Here is a 19,390-nt window from a genome sequence, read left to right on the forward strand (position 1 = left end):
CCAACTTCACGGCCAGAAAAGACCGATTTCGTTTATGCTTTTTAAAATAAAATTAGAGTAATCATCTCATTAAAAGTGTTGCGAAATTTGTTCCCAAAGTCAAACATGATAAAAATTTATCAAAACCTTGCTTTAAGAAATATATATATTTTTATTTCATAACAAAACCTCGGGATGTCATGTTTCAATACAGATCAAAAGCATAAACACAACATTATAAGCCTTACAACAGTTATTTATAACTAATGGCCTATAATCCAAAATCACTCATCATCATCATCCGACTATGCTCGGGGTCCACTACCTGTAATCATAAAAAGCTGAGTGGGTCAGCCTTGGAAGCCTGGTGAGCATATAGGGTTTTCAACCCACAATACATAAATTTATTATGTTTAAACATCAATCAGTCAACCAAATTACCCCAATTACCCATTCCCGTTATCCTCACGTTACGTCCCTAAAACAACTATCACAAGGAACCTAGCCTAAGGATTTTCATTAAGGGTGACAACATTGCTTTCCTCAACAATTTATGTCAAAGGGTGACAGCATTGCTTTCTCAGCAATTTATGTCAAATAAAACAAACACCGGGGTGACAACATTGTTTTCCTTCAACAATTTATGTCAAATAGGCACGAAGTCACATTGTCGCCAAGATTTATCTAATCGGGACGACGTCATATCGTCACCAAGATTTACTCAACAGGAACTAACAACATCGATCCCCACATACTAACTTTATACAGTAATCTTACTAGATCTAACCTAAAGAATCGATATGAACAACTAACTAACTAAACTGCTTCAGAAATCCTCTAGCAGTAAACAAGGATCGATAAAGATATTGAATGAATGGACTAAGTTTAACTACGAACCTTTGTTCGTAAAAGAAAGAACCACAAGACAATTAAGTCAGGGTGTAGTTATCAATGCCTAGGTTGTGGTCTGAATATCGTGAGGTATATAACCCCCAGACGCACCCTATCCAGCATCGAACTTTGCCTAGGCTGTGGTCTGAATATCATGAGGTATATAACCCCCAGACGCACCCTATCCGGCAATGGAAACACTAACTAATGCCTAGGTTGTGGTCTGAATATCGTGAGGTATATAACCCCCAGACTCACCCCTATCCGGCATCGGAAATGAAAACACTAACTAATGCCTAGGCTGTGGTCTGAACCCCCAGACTCACCCCTATCCGGCATCGGAAATGAAAACACTAACTAATGAAGCTCGTCCGATCACTTCACAAAAGAAACGAAGACTCCAAATCTCTTCAAAATAAAAGCAAAGGGAAAATACTAATAAAGTACTCCCGTACGTTCCCGTACCCCGACACGTAATAGTGTCAAAAAGAAGAATTAACGGATGAACACATAGTTAAAAAACTCCTAAGGAACATATAGTTCAAGAACACTTTATGAACATGTAGTTCAAACATATGTACCGATTACGAGTCTACTAACGTTCCACTGGACTACCTAAAATAGTCTTTGGCTGTTGTCTATACTCTGTTAGATGACTAGATCATCTTAAACATCGATACCTCTCATCACTTTATTTTATCACACACCAACTAACTACCCATGTTCTACCCAACATATTTGTAGATAAAAATATATATACAGTTTAAAACTTGTATAGAATATCAACACAATAGTCACCTCAAATAAACAATTAACATATTTACACGTAACACGTATTTTAAGGTAAATACTTCATATCTATGTGTAAATTGAAAGTGAATATACACTCACTTGATTTGATGATAATCGGGCAGCAATTCGTTTCCTAAAACGATCGTTTTTAATAAAACCGGGAGTTTTATTAAGAAACCGAGCTCTGCGAAAGGTCGGGCTTCGAAACCGAAAAGATAAATTTTCCGGGCTTCTCGGGCACTTCATGGGGTATTCCGGGCTTTACAATCGATACCGGGGCTTTGCGGGATGTTAAGATGAAGAAAATATGGAGAAAGGGGCTAAAAGTGGCAAAAATCCAAAAGTAACCGGAAACCCTCGCAGGTACCCTTCTATTTATAGGGTCCGAAGTTTGATCCAACGGCTGAGAAGTCTCCGGATCCGACGGCTAAGAGGCTTCGCAGAGGGTCTCGCACATGCCTCGCATGGCTCGCACATGCGAGGGCTCGCTGTCGGCTTCTAAGTGGACCGCGGCTTGCTGGCGCACCTGCGAGGCTCGGAGCTAGGCTATGCGAGGCTCGGACACACGCGGCAGCTGGGCGAAGCTTCGGCTGGGGAGCTGGCTGCTTCGGATTGGGCCTCCTCCTCGGTCGAATCAGAAGAGGACACGTGGCTCGCATGACTCAGCAGCCTTGGTGACTCAGCAGCCTAATGACTCAGCAGCCAGGTGACTCAGCAGGACACGTGTCACTTTCTAAGCGAGGGTGACGTGGCAATTGTGTGACTATGCGAAATTTCTCGGTTTTCGTGCCAAAACTTCTAAAATTCATAACTTTTGCATACGAGCTCCGTTTTTCACGTTCTTTATATGCACGCGTAGCTAAAATTACGATCTACAACTTCCGTTTAGACTTCGTCGGCTAATTTTGAATTTAAATTTTATATTATTATTTTTAACAGACCGGGACAGGAAATCCGTTAAAAATTCATAACTTCTTCATCCGACGTCCGTTTTCGTCAAACTTTTTACCGTTGTGCTCCTAATGACGAGACCTTCAATTCTCGTTTAGGTTGTGTCGGCTAAAAATCGCTCGATCTAAAATTCGAGTTTTTTAGCTGTCTACTGCTACGCTGAAACTTTGAAAAATCGTAACTTCCTCATACGAAGTCAGATTTGGGCGTTCTTTTTATCGAACTTCTCGGTTTAACGAATACTACGACTTACGTTTAGATTACTAAGGCTAAAAAGTAGTTTATCAAAAACTCACTTTTTACGACATTTAGCACCGTGCCGATTTTGTCGCGAAACTTCGACAGGTCATAACTTCTTCGTTATAACTCGGATTTTGGTATTCTTTATATCCCCGAAGTCCTTGTTTCGACCACTACAACTTTATGTAAAGATATCGGGCTTATCTCACACTTTAATTTTGACGCTTATTTTTAATCTGAATTAATTAAGCCCTAATAATTAAGCATAAAACACATAATTCACATAATATTCACATAATTCCTTTTCATTTCTTCAAAATGAGTTACAAAGGTTAACCTAGACTATCAACTCAATATAAATGCCTAGGCTAGAAACACGAGTGTTACATACACGGGGTACCTATGTCCATTATCTCCGGTAGAGATAGTAGGTTCACCTCAAGATTTTGGCAATCACTACAACATTCCCTAGGAATAAGGCTGGACATGAGCACAGCCTACCATCCTCAGACCGACGGACAGAGTGAGAGGGCCATCCAAACACTGGAAGATATGTTGCGAGCCTGCGTGATTGACTTTGGGAAGGCATGGGATACTCATTTACCCTTTTTCGAGTTTTCCTATAACAATAGTTATCACACGAGCATCAAGGCTGCTCCATTTGAAGCTCTCTACGGCCGAAAGTGCAGATCCCCTCTGTGCTGGGCTAAGGTGGGTGATACCCAATTAGCCAGGGGGCAAGCTTCCGACAGTACTCTCACCGATCTGGAGATCATTCGGGAAATGACAGAGAAAATCGTTCAGATCCGTGAACGATTGAAAGCCTCTAGAGACCGACAGAAGAGCTACGCTGATAAACGAAGAAAACCTTTGGAATTTTAGGTGGGAGATAGAGTCCTTCTCAAAGTCTCACCCTGGAAGGGCTTGATACGCTTCAGCAAGCGTGGGAAGCTTAATCCGAGGTACATAGGGCCTTTCGAGATTCTTGCAAGAGTCGACCCCGTAGCTTACAAACTCGACCAACCAGACGCACTTCGTAACGTACATTCTACATTCCACGTATCTAACTTGAAAAAGTGTCTATCCGACGAGACTCTTATAATCCCACTCGACAAGATCGAGATCAATGAGAGCCTCAACTTCATGGAAGAACCTGTAGAGATCATGGACCGTGAGGTCAAGCAGACAAAGCAAAGCCGTATCCCTATCGTGATGGTTCGCTGGAACGCCAATCGAGGACTGGAATTCACTTGGGAACGTGAGGATCAGATGAAACTGAAATACCCTCACCTTTTTGCTTAGTTATTTGTAATTTCTTACTTGCTTAAATTCTAATTTCGGGACGAAATTCCTTCTAACGGGGGATGATGTGACAACCCGATATTTCGAGACAATGTAATGTAAAACCAATCAAATTTAGGTCAAAATATAACTTTCCTAAAATCTTGTTTGGGTTAAGTAAAGTAGTAGGAATCATATCAAGGTTTTCGTACATATAAAGAACCCTAAAATCCGAGTTATAACGAAGAAGTTATGACGAACCGAAGATTCTCGGCAAAACCGGCAACACCGATTAAACAAAAAATGCGAAGTTTCAATACAATAGTTTTTAGCCTTAAGTATCTAAATGAAAGTTATAGATAACCTCAAACCGTGAGCGTACATAAAAAGAACGTCCAAATCTGACTTCGGATGAGGAAGTTATGATTTTTCCAAGATTCGGGTATAGCAGTAGACAGCTAAAAACTCGAAATAGAGCTCGAGATACTTTTGACCGAAACAACCTAAATGAGAATCTAAGGTCTCAACAATACTAGCGCAATGGTAAAAAGTCTGACGAAAACGGACGTCGGATAAAGAAGTTATGAATTTTTGAAGAAATTCCTTAATCACGTCATTTTAATAAATAAATAATAAAAATAATTTCATAATTTGCCAACGGAATCTAAACGAAGGTTGTAGATCTTAGTCTCACCTACGCGTGGATATAAAGAACGTCGAAAACGGAGTTCGTATGAAGGAGATGTGAAGTTTAGAAGTTTATTTAAAATAAATATAAATTTAAATATAAATTCTTGCTAATATCCGAAGGGGAGTCAGCAGATAGGACCGGAGTACGCCCTGCGTACCTTCGTACGCCCCGCGTACTCGAATCAAGGGCCTCGGATCGTCCACGTTGCCCCTACTCCTCTATGCTTTTCCATCCGAAGTGCGTAAGCGATGACGTCCCAGTACGTGCTGTGTACCCTCGTACGCCCAGCGTACCGAGGCGGTTCAGCACCCCTATAAAAGGGATGCGAGGGTTTCCGAAAAACTTGCCCATTTCTTCTCTTTTCTCTTACGTTTTGCCTCGTTTTCCGTGCCCGTTCAAACACGAAGCCCTGGTCATTTTGCTCAAGTCCCGAAGGTCGATTTTACTCCCGAGATTCCCGAGAATCCCGAGAAAAAAATCTGTTTCCCAAGACGAAACTCTGCCCGGTTTTCCATCTCGCTTTCTTCAATCAATCAAGTGAGTTCATACCCCTTAAATCAACCTTTGAAATGATTTTAAATGTTTAAATGCTTTATGGGGGGGGGGGGGGGAATACCAGTTAAATACATATAGTTATTGCTTCAATCACATGTGATTGCATTAATAACATGTGATTAATAACTAGGAAACCAATGATTTTATCACTGTTCAAACTGTTTTACTTCAAAATGGTTTACAAACTCTTTTACTTTTCAAACTTGTTTACAACTGTGATTCAAACAAATGTTCCTTCTACTTGAACTGTTTCATCAAACTTATGCCTTCAAATTGTTTTATAGAGTGACAACAAGTCGATCTTTTCTTGAATTAATATTTATGTTTCAAATGTCTTATAAAAACTTATTTATGCTTTTATATTATAAATTGCATGCCCATATATGTATAGATGTATAAATAATGTTTAAAGGGCTTAGGAAGGCCATCCGCCCTATTTCCTTTTTCTCGATTTGGATGTGGTCTGGTGGGATTTTAGGTGACCATCCGAAGGTCGTTTCAATATTAAAAATATTAGCAAATATACATATATAGACATAAAAGTACTTCCATATTCATACGTACTAGACACACCTTTAGTAAGTTATCATCGGGGTAACACACGATCATACTATTACAACTGGTAGATCAATGAGTCAGTTCATTCATGAGTCTATATACAACTATACTAGGAAGAGAACATATACAACTATACTATGAGAACATATACAACTATACTAGGAAGAGAACATATACAACTATACTAGAACGAGAAACATTACCCTTACATTAATACGTTAACAATTGTGATCCACTGTATCGGAGCATGCCTTAAATGTCATGGCCCGAGTTGTAGCCAGAATTCTCTTGGAGGGAGAGCGTGAGTTTGCGTATAGATCTATACTGGATTGACTATCCTACACCTTGCTGCTAGCTACAGCCGGACCTGCAGGTCTGTGGGTGCCAAACGTCATTCCGTTATTACGACCATTCGTATGTCGTTGTTACCAGTCGATAGCATGGTGCAATTATCACATTTTACCTTAATATAAATCTGGTTTAAGGTAGTTAGTACAACAGTAGTTACTATAAAACTAAGCTACAGTACTACAATGATTTACCCATTACATATTTTTAGTGATAACCTCACTTGAACTTTAATGTACAAACTATATTTTGTTAAAAGATAGTTGCACTTGGGAAATTACACACTTTTACAACAAACGAACATACAAAATAGTTAAGCCTTGGTAGAAGGTTACTTTAATAGAAAATATAGGTTTTTCTAAGAGATTCAAACTTTTACAAACACTTACATACATTTTACAAACTTATACTTGAGACACGTTCAAACGTTTTTGTTAACAAACACCGAAACTAAAATACTTATGAACTCACCAGCTTAATGTTGATAAACTCTTTCAAAATAACTTGTATTCTCAGGTCATCAGTAGACAGGTACCGATGCCAGCTTTTGAGAAGATGGAGCGCATTCAAGACTCATCATATTATTATTTTGATTTACCTTATATTTTTGGTGTCTAAAACTGTACAGAACACGCTTGTATTAAAATTATATATTTAATGCAATGAATGATGTTGTTTGCTTATTTACATTTACTGTTTTGTGATACTTTACATGACGTCCTCCACCCCTGAACTCTTCAATCCATCAATCGCTGATACTATCTTTTCTTCTCACGGTCTGCGTACTCATTCTGGATCAGCGTACTCTTACCCTTGTATACTCGGAGGGTTCTCCCCCATTTAGATCCGGCTAACTCCTTACTACTCACTGGTCGAAAGGGTTCCCTAACCTTCCTTCCATGAAAAGGGGCGATCCGCTGCCCGCCCACGATTACCTCTGTTGGCGCTCCAACTAATCCTTACCAGATCCAAACCATTCCTGTTAACTAAGCGGGCACTCTTCACTCCTTTACTGTATTTGGTTTAGTGACTGTATCCTGAGAACCTGCGTTTAGGGTGCACAGCTCCAACCCACTTCCTTATTGTCTGCTAGCTACTTCACGAGAGGCTTCAAATCGTCATTGCTGAAGGTATAACTGATGAATACCCGAATGACACCTTCCAAAAGTAGTGAGGTGCTACTGAATTTACAAATACATGCTACAGTCATCGCATCTGAGGTAACCTGAGCTAAAGGGGATGACCTCCAATTTACTATTCTAATTTCAAGGTATGCAGATGGCATAAAACTCAGTCACAAGTAGTTAATATAATATCCTAACATATATGCTCATTAATATCGATGCAACAATATAACAATAATATCATGAATAATAATCGACATGAAAGTAAAAGATACATACCCCAACATCCAGCGCTGCTCGAATCCTTGTTGAAATCAACCGGAATACTCTGCTCAGAGCCATGGGCGCCCTTACCTGACCCCGATGTCTGCTGGTGGCACTCGAAGTCCTAGGGGAAGGAGCTGGCACCTGCCCTGCTGCATACAAATTCGGATAGTGGGCCTTCTTGTGCCCCCTATGACTACAACGGAAACATATCGGATCATGTTCCGGGGCGATGATAACAGTACAATCTCTGCTAAAATGGCCAATCCGGCCGCACTTGAAACTTCCAGCATTGCCACCACTTCTACGCCTGCACGCACCCTTGTGCGCCCTACCACACTTCTCGCATCGACTGCGGCTCTGATAGTCCCTTAATCTCAAATCTGACCCCTTGGGCCTCTTGCCCGAACCCGTGGCTACCTGAGTCTCATCCGATTTCCTCTTCGTTTCCGACTCCCTACCCGTCTCTCACTCATGCCTTACCTCGTCGACCCCATCCCTCGTCTGAACGACCGTTGTGTGATCCTGGAGCTTCGCGGCCAACCTAATAGTGACCCTCACGACAATGTCGGACAACTCCTCGTGAATGGCTCGCGAAACCTCCTTAACTATCCAATCACGTAGAGGTCCCTCCTGGAGACAGGGTGCCCCACTCACACCTGTTCCCTGATGGTAAGAGCTAAAAATGGGGACTCCCTCCCTGATGGATCCCTGAACTCCATAAGCATCGGGCTCTAGACGAGCCCCAATTTGTCTCGAAACTATCCCAGCCCTACAGGCCTCAAGATGACTGTCCATAAGCTCCACGATGGCCTCTCTAACCGAGCCGAAAATCACTGAAGTCTGATCAATGATGTTGCGCATAATCTCTGCGGAAATGAAATCCCTCATCTGACCATCAAACTGTCCGGCTCTAGAGCCTGAGCCAAATCCCTCCCCGAACCTGAACTGCCAAGTGATATCTCTCGCAACGTCACCATGCTTAAAACATAACATAATAACTGTCAGAATACTCACTGCTACAGAGGGATCTCACTCATACTCCACCATTCCCTGGTGTCGTCTTGGCCCCTCTTGAATTGAGTACGGATCCTCTGCTTTCAGTAGTACGGGCCCATACTACCTTCCACATCTATCCGTACTTTCCTCAAGAATTACATGAACTCCACCAAGTCACTCTCCTGCTACTGATCTCTGCTACTACCTTCCTAGGCTTGCCCTAGGGAAATATCTGACTCAACGCAACCAGTCCGCAGCTACTGAAGACCTCCTTGTAATGCCAATTAACCATTACCTGAATACCATCACATGCGGCGATGCTCAGATAATCCTTCGAGTAAAAGACTCATCCCTACAACGGTTAGACTCATACGAGACCTGCGCAATAGGGTCAAATACGACACTCTGAGATTATTCAACCCTGACCACATGTGACGTGACGTATTCACGTAATGTCTAACTCCCATCAATCAGAGTCCCACGAAGCACAAAGCAAGAAGCATTCGGATAAAGGAAACATACTCATGCAAAACTATTCTCATAACAAGAAACTGTACTAGCATACAATGCTAAGCTCATACTATCAGGCATAACCTACACAGGCTATCCTACTACTGTCTACTCAATACTAACATGCAATTCTTATCAAGCTGAAACACATAAATCAGGCACATAAGGCATCCTCCTAGATCCTTAGTCCTATACTAGCATGTTGTTCTAGTGAAATTAAAACTAAACTGATCTGAAACTCAAACTGAAACTGATAACATAACTTGTATGGGTAATTTGGGAGTACTTACTTGAGCTCGGCTAATCGCATGCACCACACCCTTTTCTCTTTTCAAAGTTCTTTTCTTTCAAAAAAATTCTTTCTACTTTTCTAAAACACTTTTCTTTTGAAAAACATTTTAACACTTCCTTAGTTTGCCCTGGGGAGCACTGATTTTGTTCGTAAAGAAGAAGGACGGGTCGCACCGCATGTGCATAAATTACCGGGAGTTAAGTAAGGTAACGATGAAGAACCGTTACCCACTTCCGAGGATATATGATTTGTTTGATAAGCCGCAGGGGGGCGTCTTGGTTTTCCAAGATCGATTTACGCTCCGGGTACCATCAGATGCGAGTCATAGATGAGGACGTGCAGAAGACTGCTTTCAGGACCCAGTATGGTCACTATGAGTTCATGGTAATGCCATTTGAGCTCACCAATGCTCCAGCCGCGTTCATGGATCTCATGAATCGCGTGTGTAGGACATTGTTGGATCGATCGGTGATAGTATTTATTAATGACATATTGGTTTATTACATGACTCAGGAGCAGCACGAGGAGCACCTGAGAGAGGTGCTAGAGATTTTGTGGAGGGAGAGACTTTTTGTAAAGTTCTCCAAGTGCAAGTTCTGGTTGCGCAAGGTGCAGTTCCTTCGACACCTCCTCAACTGGAAGGGTATTTTGGTAGATCCGGCCAAGATAGAGGCCGTGATGTAGTGGGAGGTCCCGAGATCTCCATCTGAGATTCGGAGCTTCCTAGGTTTGGCAGGGTACTACAGGAGGTTCATTCAGGATTTTTCCAAGATAGTAGGACCGCTCACCCAACTAACTAAGAAGTCGGTGGTGTTTTGTTGGGGGCCTGAACAGTAGGCAACATTTGAGACCCTCAGGCAGAGATTGTGCGAGGCACCGATCCTTACCCTGCCAGAGGGAGTAGAGGATTTTATAGTCTACTGTCATGCTTCGATCACATGTATGGGAGCAGTGTTGATGCAGCGAGGCTGTGTGATAGCTTACACCTCGAGATAGTTGAAACCTCACGAGGCTAACTATCCTACACATGATTTAGAGCTGGCGGCAGTGGTGTTTGCCCTCAAGATTTGGAGACACTACCTCTATGGGGTCCGTTGTACCATTTACACAGATCACAAGAGCTTGAGGTACCTCATGGATCAGCCGAATATGAACATGAGGCAGAGGCGATGGTTAGATGTGTTGAAGGATTATGATTGTGATATCCTTTATCACCCAGGAAAGGCCAACGTAGTGGCCAACGCCCTGATCCACAAGGCGGCAGCAACCCCGATCAGGGACATATGCTTGAGGATGACGGTAATGACTCCATTACTAGAGCAGATCAGAGAGGCTCAGGTCGAGGGCCTCAAGGAGTAGCATCTTTTGACTACGATAGTCGAGGATTGTTGACCCTTCATAGGAGAGTATGTGTACTGTACTGGAGCGGGGTACGGCAAGTGTTCCTAATGACACGAGTCAGCAGTTGTACCCTTGGAAGATATTCAGGTTGATAGCTGCCTGAATTATATTCAAAGACCGGTTGCGATCTTGGATCGAAAAACGAAGACCTTGAGGAACCAGGTGGTTCAGCTGGTAAAGGTGCAGTGGCATCACCAGAAGGGGTCCGAGTGGACGTGGGAGGTAGAGGAGGCGATGAGGGAGCACTATCCAGAGTTGTTTCTAGATGCAGCAGCAACAAACTTCGAGGACAAAGTCTGAGACAAGTGGAGGAGAGTTGTAACTCCCCGATTCTAGTATGTTATTTAAATGATTATTTTTTTTTTCGAGTTTCATTAGGGACTCGACGAGTCAGTAGCCCAACTCGTCGAGTAGAGACGGGATTTCGACCACGTGTAAGTGGGCGACTCAACGAGTCCACATTCGGGACTCGGCGAATCCACCAGTCGGGATGAAACCCTAAATCCCCGGGTTTGTACCCTATTTAAACAACTCTTTGGGCATTCAGTAGCCTCCCTCACCCACATAAAATCCTCATACGAAAACCCTACCCACCCTTATCATTTTGGTGTGATTTTCTCTCCTTGTGAAGTTGTGGTTGACTTGTGGAAAAGAAAAAGAGAAGAGAAGAGGAGGAATCAAGGGAGAAGCAAGTAGATCCGAGTTTTTGGTGGTATCACAGTCTTTTTTGAGGTATCAAGCTCAAACCTTTGTCATTCCTCAATTAGATTTCTTGTTTGGCTTGTTTTTATCATCTTTTGGCTTGGTAATAGTATTGAAGGCATGTGTTGTCGAATATCCTTCAGATCAATCTATTTTTGATCTCTAGATGCTCAGATCTTCTGCCTTTATGGAACCCTTTTTGCATGAACACCCTAGATCTACTCTTTTAGTGCATTTTGAGTCTTTAAACCCGCATTGATTCCTATATACATGTAAAGTTGTAAACTTTACGTGTTAATCAAACTTTAGGAACCTAGATCCATAAGTTGTATGCAATGGATTTGAGCAGAATCAACGGAGTAGTGTTTGCTTGCAACCGACTTGGCTAGTTGTTCTTCAGACTCGGCGAGTCGAGTCGCGAGTCCCCCGATTTCTTCCCCTTTCATGTATTATGTCGAGTGGAATCAGTGAGTTGTAGGTGGACTCAGTGAGTCGATGATCGGACTCATTCATGGAGGGACTCGACGAGTCATTGCCCTAACTCGGGGAGTCCAAGGCAATCTTCATACCTCAAGAACAGATTCGACGAGTTGTTCATACAACTCGGCGAGTCAAGCCAGAGTGTTCATATGATGAAGGAGAGCTCGACGAGTTGTTCTTACAACTCGGCGAGTCGGATGCAGATTTACTGAGTGTTAGTATCGAAGAGGAACTCGTCGAGTCTATGCCAAACTCAACGAGTAGTAGCGAGCATAAGTGAGAAGTGAGAGTAGGGACTCGACGAGTTGGCGGCACAACTCGACGAGTCAGGTCAGCTGCATGTTGACTTTCACCGAGAGGTTGACTTTGACCAGAGGTAAAATAGTCATTTTACCCTCTGTATAGTTATCAGTAATTGATTGAGTGTACTTATGGAAATTGTAGCCGGGGAGATACCAGAGTACCAGCAGACAGTTTCCCGAGCAGTTCATTCATCAGCCAGATTAAGAGGTGAGTTTCCCTCCAGCAGGAACGGGTCTACGGCCACAATGTCGGCCCATTTAGTTAGCAACAGTTTCCAGACTTCGGTCCGATGTAGTAGTTAGTATGTCTGATGCTTTCGTGCCTCAGACAGGATTTATATATTATGTGCCCCCGGGCTATAGCCCGATGCAGTATGTAGTATATGTGTTTATGCTAGTTGATATATTTATGTTATGTTGTGTTCAGTTAGTTCTGGACTTCAGTCTGATGCAGTATCCGGACATCGGTTCGATACAGGGCGCAAGGCCCCAGACAGTTCCGGACTTCGGTCCGATGCAGTTAGTTCCGGACTTTGGACCGATGCAGTTTCCGGGCTTCGGTCCAATGAAGAGGGAAAGGCCCTGGTTAGTTCCGGACTTCGGTCCGATACAGATTCTGAACATCGGTCTGATGCAGTTTCCGGACTTCGGTCTGATGTACTGGGCAAGGCCCAGTAGTTGTTTATATGTTTGTATGGTATGTGGTAGTTTGGGGAGCTCACTAAGCTTCGTGCTTATGGTTTTCAATTTTGATTTCAGGTACTTCCGCAAACAAAGGGAAGAGCTCCGGATGATGGCATCGCACACACCACAACTTCAGTTTTTATTCCTGGGAGATTGATTAGTTTTACCTTAGATGTGATTTGATACAGTTTGATATAGTTTTTATCATGATACTTGTTTTTGGTTTGAGATATTGACGTATGGTTTTTTTTTTATGAAATCACATTCAGTATATGATTTTTAGTAGTGTTAAAACGAAAAATTTTTGGGTCGTATTTAGGGATGTTACACACATTGCTCCGACTTATTAGGCCTCACGGTAGGCATTTCACGGTAGGCATGTGAATAAACAAGGGGAATTTGTTGATCTCTTAGTTGAAGACCAATATGTAAGTCTTTATTTCTTAAAAATGAAGTAGATTATTGGTTTTTTTGTGTTAGTATTAAAATATATTGAGAATCTTCGTGAAATACATAATGCTTTAGTTGTTAAGGTTGCTTTACATACATAGCACATAACCGACTCCGGTGGTGATCCAGATTTCAATGATTGGATTGCAACATTTGAGAAGGTGTTAGGTGCTCGAAGGGGGCATGTAGGATCCATTGGAACTAAACCTCCTTCCCCAGCAGCTACAAGTGTTCCATCCCAATGGCGGTCACAGTCATAAGCGCCACAACCAACACATGTATTTATTCAATTCTTAAAAAAATTTGGCAGTTTTCCTATATTGTTAAGAACTTGATGGATTTATGGTAATTTTTGGTAAGTTGGTAGTTTTCATAGTTCGTTAAATTGTTAAAGACTTATTTGATTTTTTGGTTTGAAAGGTTGTTAAATTGTTATCGACTTAATTCATTTGATTGTTTGATAGTTTATTAAATTGTTAATTATTTAATGTGCGTGTCACTTAATTGCAGGATGTGGATGTGAATGTTTTTTTTCGAAACTCGGCGTTTGTAACGGTAATTGGGAATATTATCCGCTGGTCTAAGAACCAAACCAACAGTGGGGAAAACAATAATGGGGAAGACGATGACGCTTATTATTTCTTGTTTTAAGTTATGATTTTGTTAAAAAAACAACATTTGAAGTTTTATTTAATTTGGTATATATGTACTATTTTATGTTATTTGATGTTTTATTTAACGTGGTGTGCATTGATTTCTGTATTTTTATAAAATCTGTATGTTATGATATATATATAAACTAGTATAATATATAAAGTGTTTAAAAAAACATTAGGAGCAACAACCTTGGCGACCACATACGCCAATTGCGACAACATCTACCTCCAGGAAGCCTTGCTGGAAAAAACTCCAATTGGTGGCCGGAATACTAATAGAGGTGATGCTAATAGCGACGACGAAGAGGTGAAGCTAATAGCGACGACGAAGCCTTTTTGTGATGACAACTATTAGAGATGAGAGTAATTGCGACGACAACGAGGTAATAACGGCGACGTTTTCTGTCGTCGCTAAAGGTAAGGTCTTTTGTTCCGGACTACTTCTCCACTATCGTCATAAAGACGTCTTTAGGATTGGCCTGGTAGACGGAAGCGATTTCCATCTTATCTTTCTTGGATGACGTCCCATACTTCTTGGGCCTGCATGCGGATCTTAGTATTTATGGACCAACTTGCCTAATTCGTCTTAAACAACATTGGATAGTATAAGTAACTAAGTAACTGATTCTTCTTTGTTTGCCATAGTAGCACCAATCTGATAGAAGGTATTGGGTTAAATCTTGATGAATCTTGTATTATGAACACGGGAGAAAAGATAAATACAGGAAAATAAGGGAAAAGATAGATGGTTTTTCAATGCATAATTTCTTATGCAAAAACAGAAAACGTACAAGTATTTATAAAAAATAAAAGGACTCCTAGACTTGGTACACAAGCTATAAGCAAACATCTCCTAATTATATTCAAATTCCTATTTCCTTATTATTCTGGATTATGGCTACACATGCTACCTTGATGCAATAAGCATCTTACATATGGTTTAATATTAATAACAAATTTCTAAATGAGAAATGTTCATTTATATGAAGTTCCAAACATTAAATTAAATATGTTGCCCCTTAGTTTCATCATTGTTTAGAGGTTATGAACGAGGATGTACTTCAGTAATAAGTGACGTGTCAGTTCCCCAAACAGTCGACTTACTTACACTGTTATCTGGTTCTAGCATTTTTGAAGTCATGCGTCTAACTCTACCGTGAGACACAAATGGAGGACTTTCAGGCAAAGGTAACACAACCGAGTAGCTGTTGAGCATGATGACTACAGAAGCCATTGAAGGCCTTAATTCAGCATCTTCTTGAACACACAATAAGGCAATATTGATGCAGCGTAAAACTTCGTTTTTGGAGCAACTCTCAACCACATTTGGATCGACTATCCATAGTGGTTCTCCGTGCTTCCATTTATCCCATGTCTGGAAAAGAATATATCAAGGCAGGTTACCAAAATAGTTAACATGAATATTAGCTATTTGTTGCTATTTATTATTGATTGTACTCACATGACATAGAATGTCCATATAACCAGATTCAAAACGTGCAGCGTTTTTCTGTCCACTAATAATCTCAAGAACCAATACACCAAAACTGAACACATCTGATCTCACAGAGAAGTTACCATGCATTGCGTATTCTGGTGACATGTATCCACTTACGAAAGAGAAACAAAAAGTCAAAAGCATAAGTATGGTGTCATGTTATGGATTACTATCTGTTTTAAAATGGAAGTTAGACAACTTACATAGTTCCAACAATTCTATCTGTCTTTCCTTGTGTTTGATTTCCGCAGAAAATTCTTGCCATGCCAAAATCTGAAATTTTTGGATTCATTTCTTCGTCTAACAATACATTGCTAGCTTTGAGATCACGATGGACAATTCTTAATCTAGAATCTTCATGTAGGTACAACATCCCTTTAGCAATTCCTCCAATTATTCTATAACGTATTGACCAATCCAATTGTGCTTGTTTTGTGGAATCTGAATTATTATTATTATTATAAATGTGAGCTTTAAAACAAATAAATTGGTATATGACCATATTCAAGTATACAATTCAACCAAAAATATAATTTAGGTTTTGGAAGCTTCGTTGTGACAAACGGGAAATACTAGTCACGTAGTGGACACGTCCGTTCCAAGGTCAAGTAAATATCTTATCAACTCGTTTAGTTGGTTGGTCCAAAACATTATAATAGAATAGTTTCAGGACCACATTCTCAAAAATAAGAAAGACCGGATAATAGCTTTTGAAAAAGAAATATATAGGGTCTTAAAACAAAGGTGCATCTGTCCAATATGCAAGTGGCATCTTATGCTAAATGGAATTTTGTAAAGTCAGTTCATGATAGCTAGTTAATTAAATGTCAAAAATACCTTCAAGACATATATATGTACGTGATCTTTTGGTCTAACAAGAATATAAGTGAACATTTTTACCATGGGTTGAAGACTAAATACTAACTGTTTGTGTTTTTTTTTCGGGAAAATGACTTAAAACCCCAACGAAGTTTCTAAACCATTCAAAAAAACAAATCTTGTTTTGTCTGTTCAAAAAAACTCAATCATATTTTGTATGTTCAAAAAAACCCAACGAACTTAATATTTTGTCTAAAAAGTCCAACAAAGTTCGAAACCGTTCAAAAAATCCTAATTTTGTTTAAGTTCGTTAGGTTTTTTTTTAACAGTCAAAACATGATTCATTTTAAACGTTTTGAAAACTTCGTTGGTCTAACAAGTTATTTTTCCGATACGGTAATAAGTCACGTCATCTGTTTCTCTTATTTGATTTTTAGGAAAATGTAACTTAGTTGAAATTTTTAGACAAAATGTTAAGTTTGTTGGGTTTTTTTGAACAGACAAAAACATAATTAGGGTTTTTAAACGGTTTGAAAACTTCTTTGAGCTCATAAGTCATTTTCCTTTTTTTTTCGGTCTTGTTTCACTTCCCAAAAAATGCCTTTGATTAAATTTAAACTTTCATGTAGATGAAAGAGCTAAATATTCATGCAACAAGAAGAACATAAACTCTTTAATGAAAGGTGAAGGTTTGTAGGCTAACCAAATAGAAAGTAGTCAAGACTGTGGTTAGGAACATATTCGTATATGAGGATCTTCTCTTCCCCTTCAAGACAAAATCCCAAAAGTCTCACAAGATTTCTATGTTGAAGCTTGGCCAGCAACACAACCTCATTCTTGAACTCCAATGCCCCTTGTCCCGAACCTTTTGATAGTCTCTTCACAGCAATTTCATTACCATTTGGAAGAACTCCCTATCAATACATACCAAGTGAGAACAAGTAATTCAAGAGATAGTTACAACTTGTTCTCTATTAAAGTAAATGATCTACATAACGTACCTTATATACTCCACCAAACCCACCTTCACCTATTTTATTATATTTGGAGAACTTGTTCGTAGCTGCTTCAATTGTACGCAATTCGAATTGTAAAGATTCCTCGGTTATAATTTCACTATCATCTAAAACAACACATTTGCTATTATATTTGTCGCATGAAAATTGAAATTAACCCATAGATGCATTCACGTTGCTGGAAAATACAAATTAAAATACTCACACACGGATGCATCCTCACAGAATTTTCTATAAAAAAACATATGCTAATTTACTCATCCTAGTGTTTTTCCTAGAGAAACGTCTCTCCACATCGGTGTGTTTCCCTAGAGAAATTTCATTCCAAAGCGTGTAATAGAATGTAAGTATATAATTTTTACATACCAGTTAATGTGAGAGCACGTCGTTTCTTCCTCATGAACACAAGGTATATGCACACTATCACACATAGAACACCAATAGGAGCAACAATGCTTGCAACAATATTTGTTGACAATTTCTTTTTCCCTGTATGTGAAAAGTAATACATAAACATAGAAGTTTGTCACTTTCTTCCATTAATTTCAGGAACCATTAAAGGATATGATAAAAATTAAATAGAGAATAATAACAATATATATCAAAAGATGAGAAATCCGCATAACGCGATGATGAATTTAAATAGTTTTTAGCGAGAAAATCTTGAAACCGCACTCAGGCACTATAATTACATGCAAATATAGTTGCTGGCATCGGGTAAAAGGTAGTTGAACAATATTTTGAAAACCATTGATGAACAACAATAAATTTATGTCATCAACTAAAACACATATATTCAAAAAACACTAGTACGTAGCTATATCATATATATTACAAAAAAAAGGATGAACAAGTTTTCTATCAAACCTGTTGACGTTGACTCCCATGAGGTTGCTGAGAATCCAAGGAACTTATAGATCTCGAATCTAACATTGCAACTCGGTGTCAAAACTCTTGCCCCTTGTTTTCCAAGACAATATTCTCCCAAACGATCAATGCTACCTTGAAAGCATCGACCGCAGTCAACAACCGATAAATCTGGTGTACACTGTACATAACCATAAACCTTTTCCTTCATACCGTAGCTTAACTCGCTAAATGCAAACTTCTTTTTTGGATCAGTTGAAGCCTCGGTTGCCAATCCGCTCATGAAAACCCTAGCAGCTTCCCAAAACCGACGTTGCTCTGATAACTGTTTAGAAATATTACTCTTGTTGCACTCAGGTACAAAAATAGCTGAATCCATCATCGAGTGCATTGAATAATTGGCATAGTGTAGCATGCAGTTGTCCTTCCAATAAACTGCATGTTTTGATGATGGGCATGTCTTAAAGATATCATCACGGGCTTTAAGCAAGCAGTTACGACAGTCATTTGGGAGAACATCCTCCCGACAAAGGTAGACACCATATGCGATGTCTGGATGGCTACTTCCAGCAGTACGATATGCGAATTTGCTATCAGTGAGTGTGTTATCTGAAGCAAGTGAATCTAGAACTTGGATGAGATTTATATAATAAGTGGTGTTTGTTAAGCGGGTTGTGTTGTGGCCACAATAGTGTGTATTAAATTCAGCTGCGGTGGCTGTCGATATTACAACAGGTAGCCAAAGTAAATGAAGGGAAAGAACCATATTTTTTTAGGCGCGATGGAAGGTTTTATGTTCCTTTTGGCGTTTTTAATTTTCTTTTTGTTATGCGTAGGACAAGGGGATGAATGGTGTGGTAACCTTCAGTTGGTCAAAGGTGGTCCTAATTTTCTTTAGACAATATGACATAAAAGTTCCTTGTGTTTGCTTGAAAATACACCTGTAAGTTCTTTCAAATAATTTTTAATATGGTCCGTCATTTGGGAAGAAATAGAATCTGGATTTGACATGCAGAATATGAAGAATGAGATAATCCACA

The 19,390-nt window shown here is 40.0% G+C and overlaps 1 protein-coding gene across 1 annotated transcript; it reads right to left on the reverse strand.

Moving 5' to 3' along the window:
• Positions 1–14,880: 14,880 nt before the first annotated feature.
• Positions 14,881–19,166, reverse strand: LOC145050042 (cysteine-rich receptor-like protein kinase 15). Its single transcript, XM_078998364.1, has 7 exons — positions 18,351–19,166; positions 17,850–17,972; positions 17,469–17,590; positions 17,171–17,381; positions 15,852–16,089; positions 15,613–15,760; positions 14,881–15,525 (listed from the first exon to the last, which is right to left on the reverse strand). Exons 1-7 carry the CDS (start codon positions 19,114–19,116, stop codon positions 15,193–15,195), a joined length of 1,941 nt encoding a protein of 646 aa, XP_078854490.1. The 5' UTR covers positions 19,117–19,166; the 3' UTR covers positions 14,881–15,192.
• Between the last annotated feature and the right edge of the window lie 224 nt (positions 19,167–19,390).

This window comes from Lactuca serriola, chromosome 1, assembly GCF_051521515.1.
Source record: "Lactuca serriola cultivar US96UC23 chromosome 1, Lser_US96UC23_V15, whole genome shotgun sequence".
Taxonomy (NCBI): Eukaryota; Viridiplantae; Streptophyta; class Magnoliopsida; order Asterales; family Asteraceae; genus Lactuca; species Lactuca serriola.

Coding starts and splice junctions, on each gene's coding strand:
- LOC145050042 (XM_078998364.1), bottom strand. CDS start 19,116: ATGGTTCTTTCCCTTCATTTACTTTGGCTACCTGTTGTAATATCGACA. Junction 17,591..17,849: donor ACGTGCTCTCACATTAACTG/GTATGTAAAAAT, acceptor GTGTTGTTTTAG/ATGATAGTGAAATTATAACC. Junction 15,761..15,851: donor GATAGAATTGTTGGAACTAT/GTAAGTTGTCTA, acceptor CTCTTTCGTAAG/TGGATACATGTCACCAGAAT.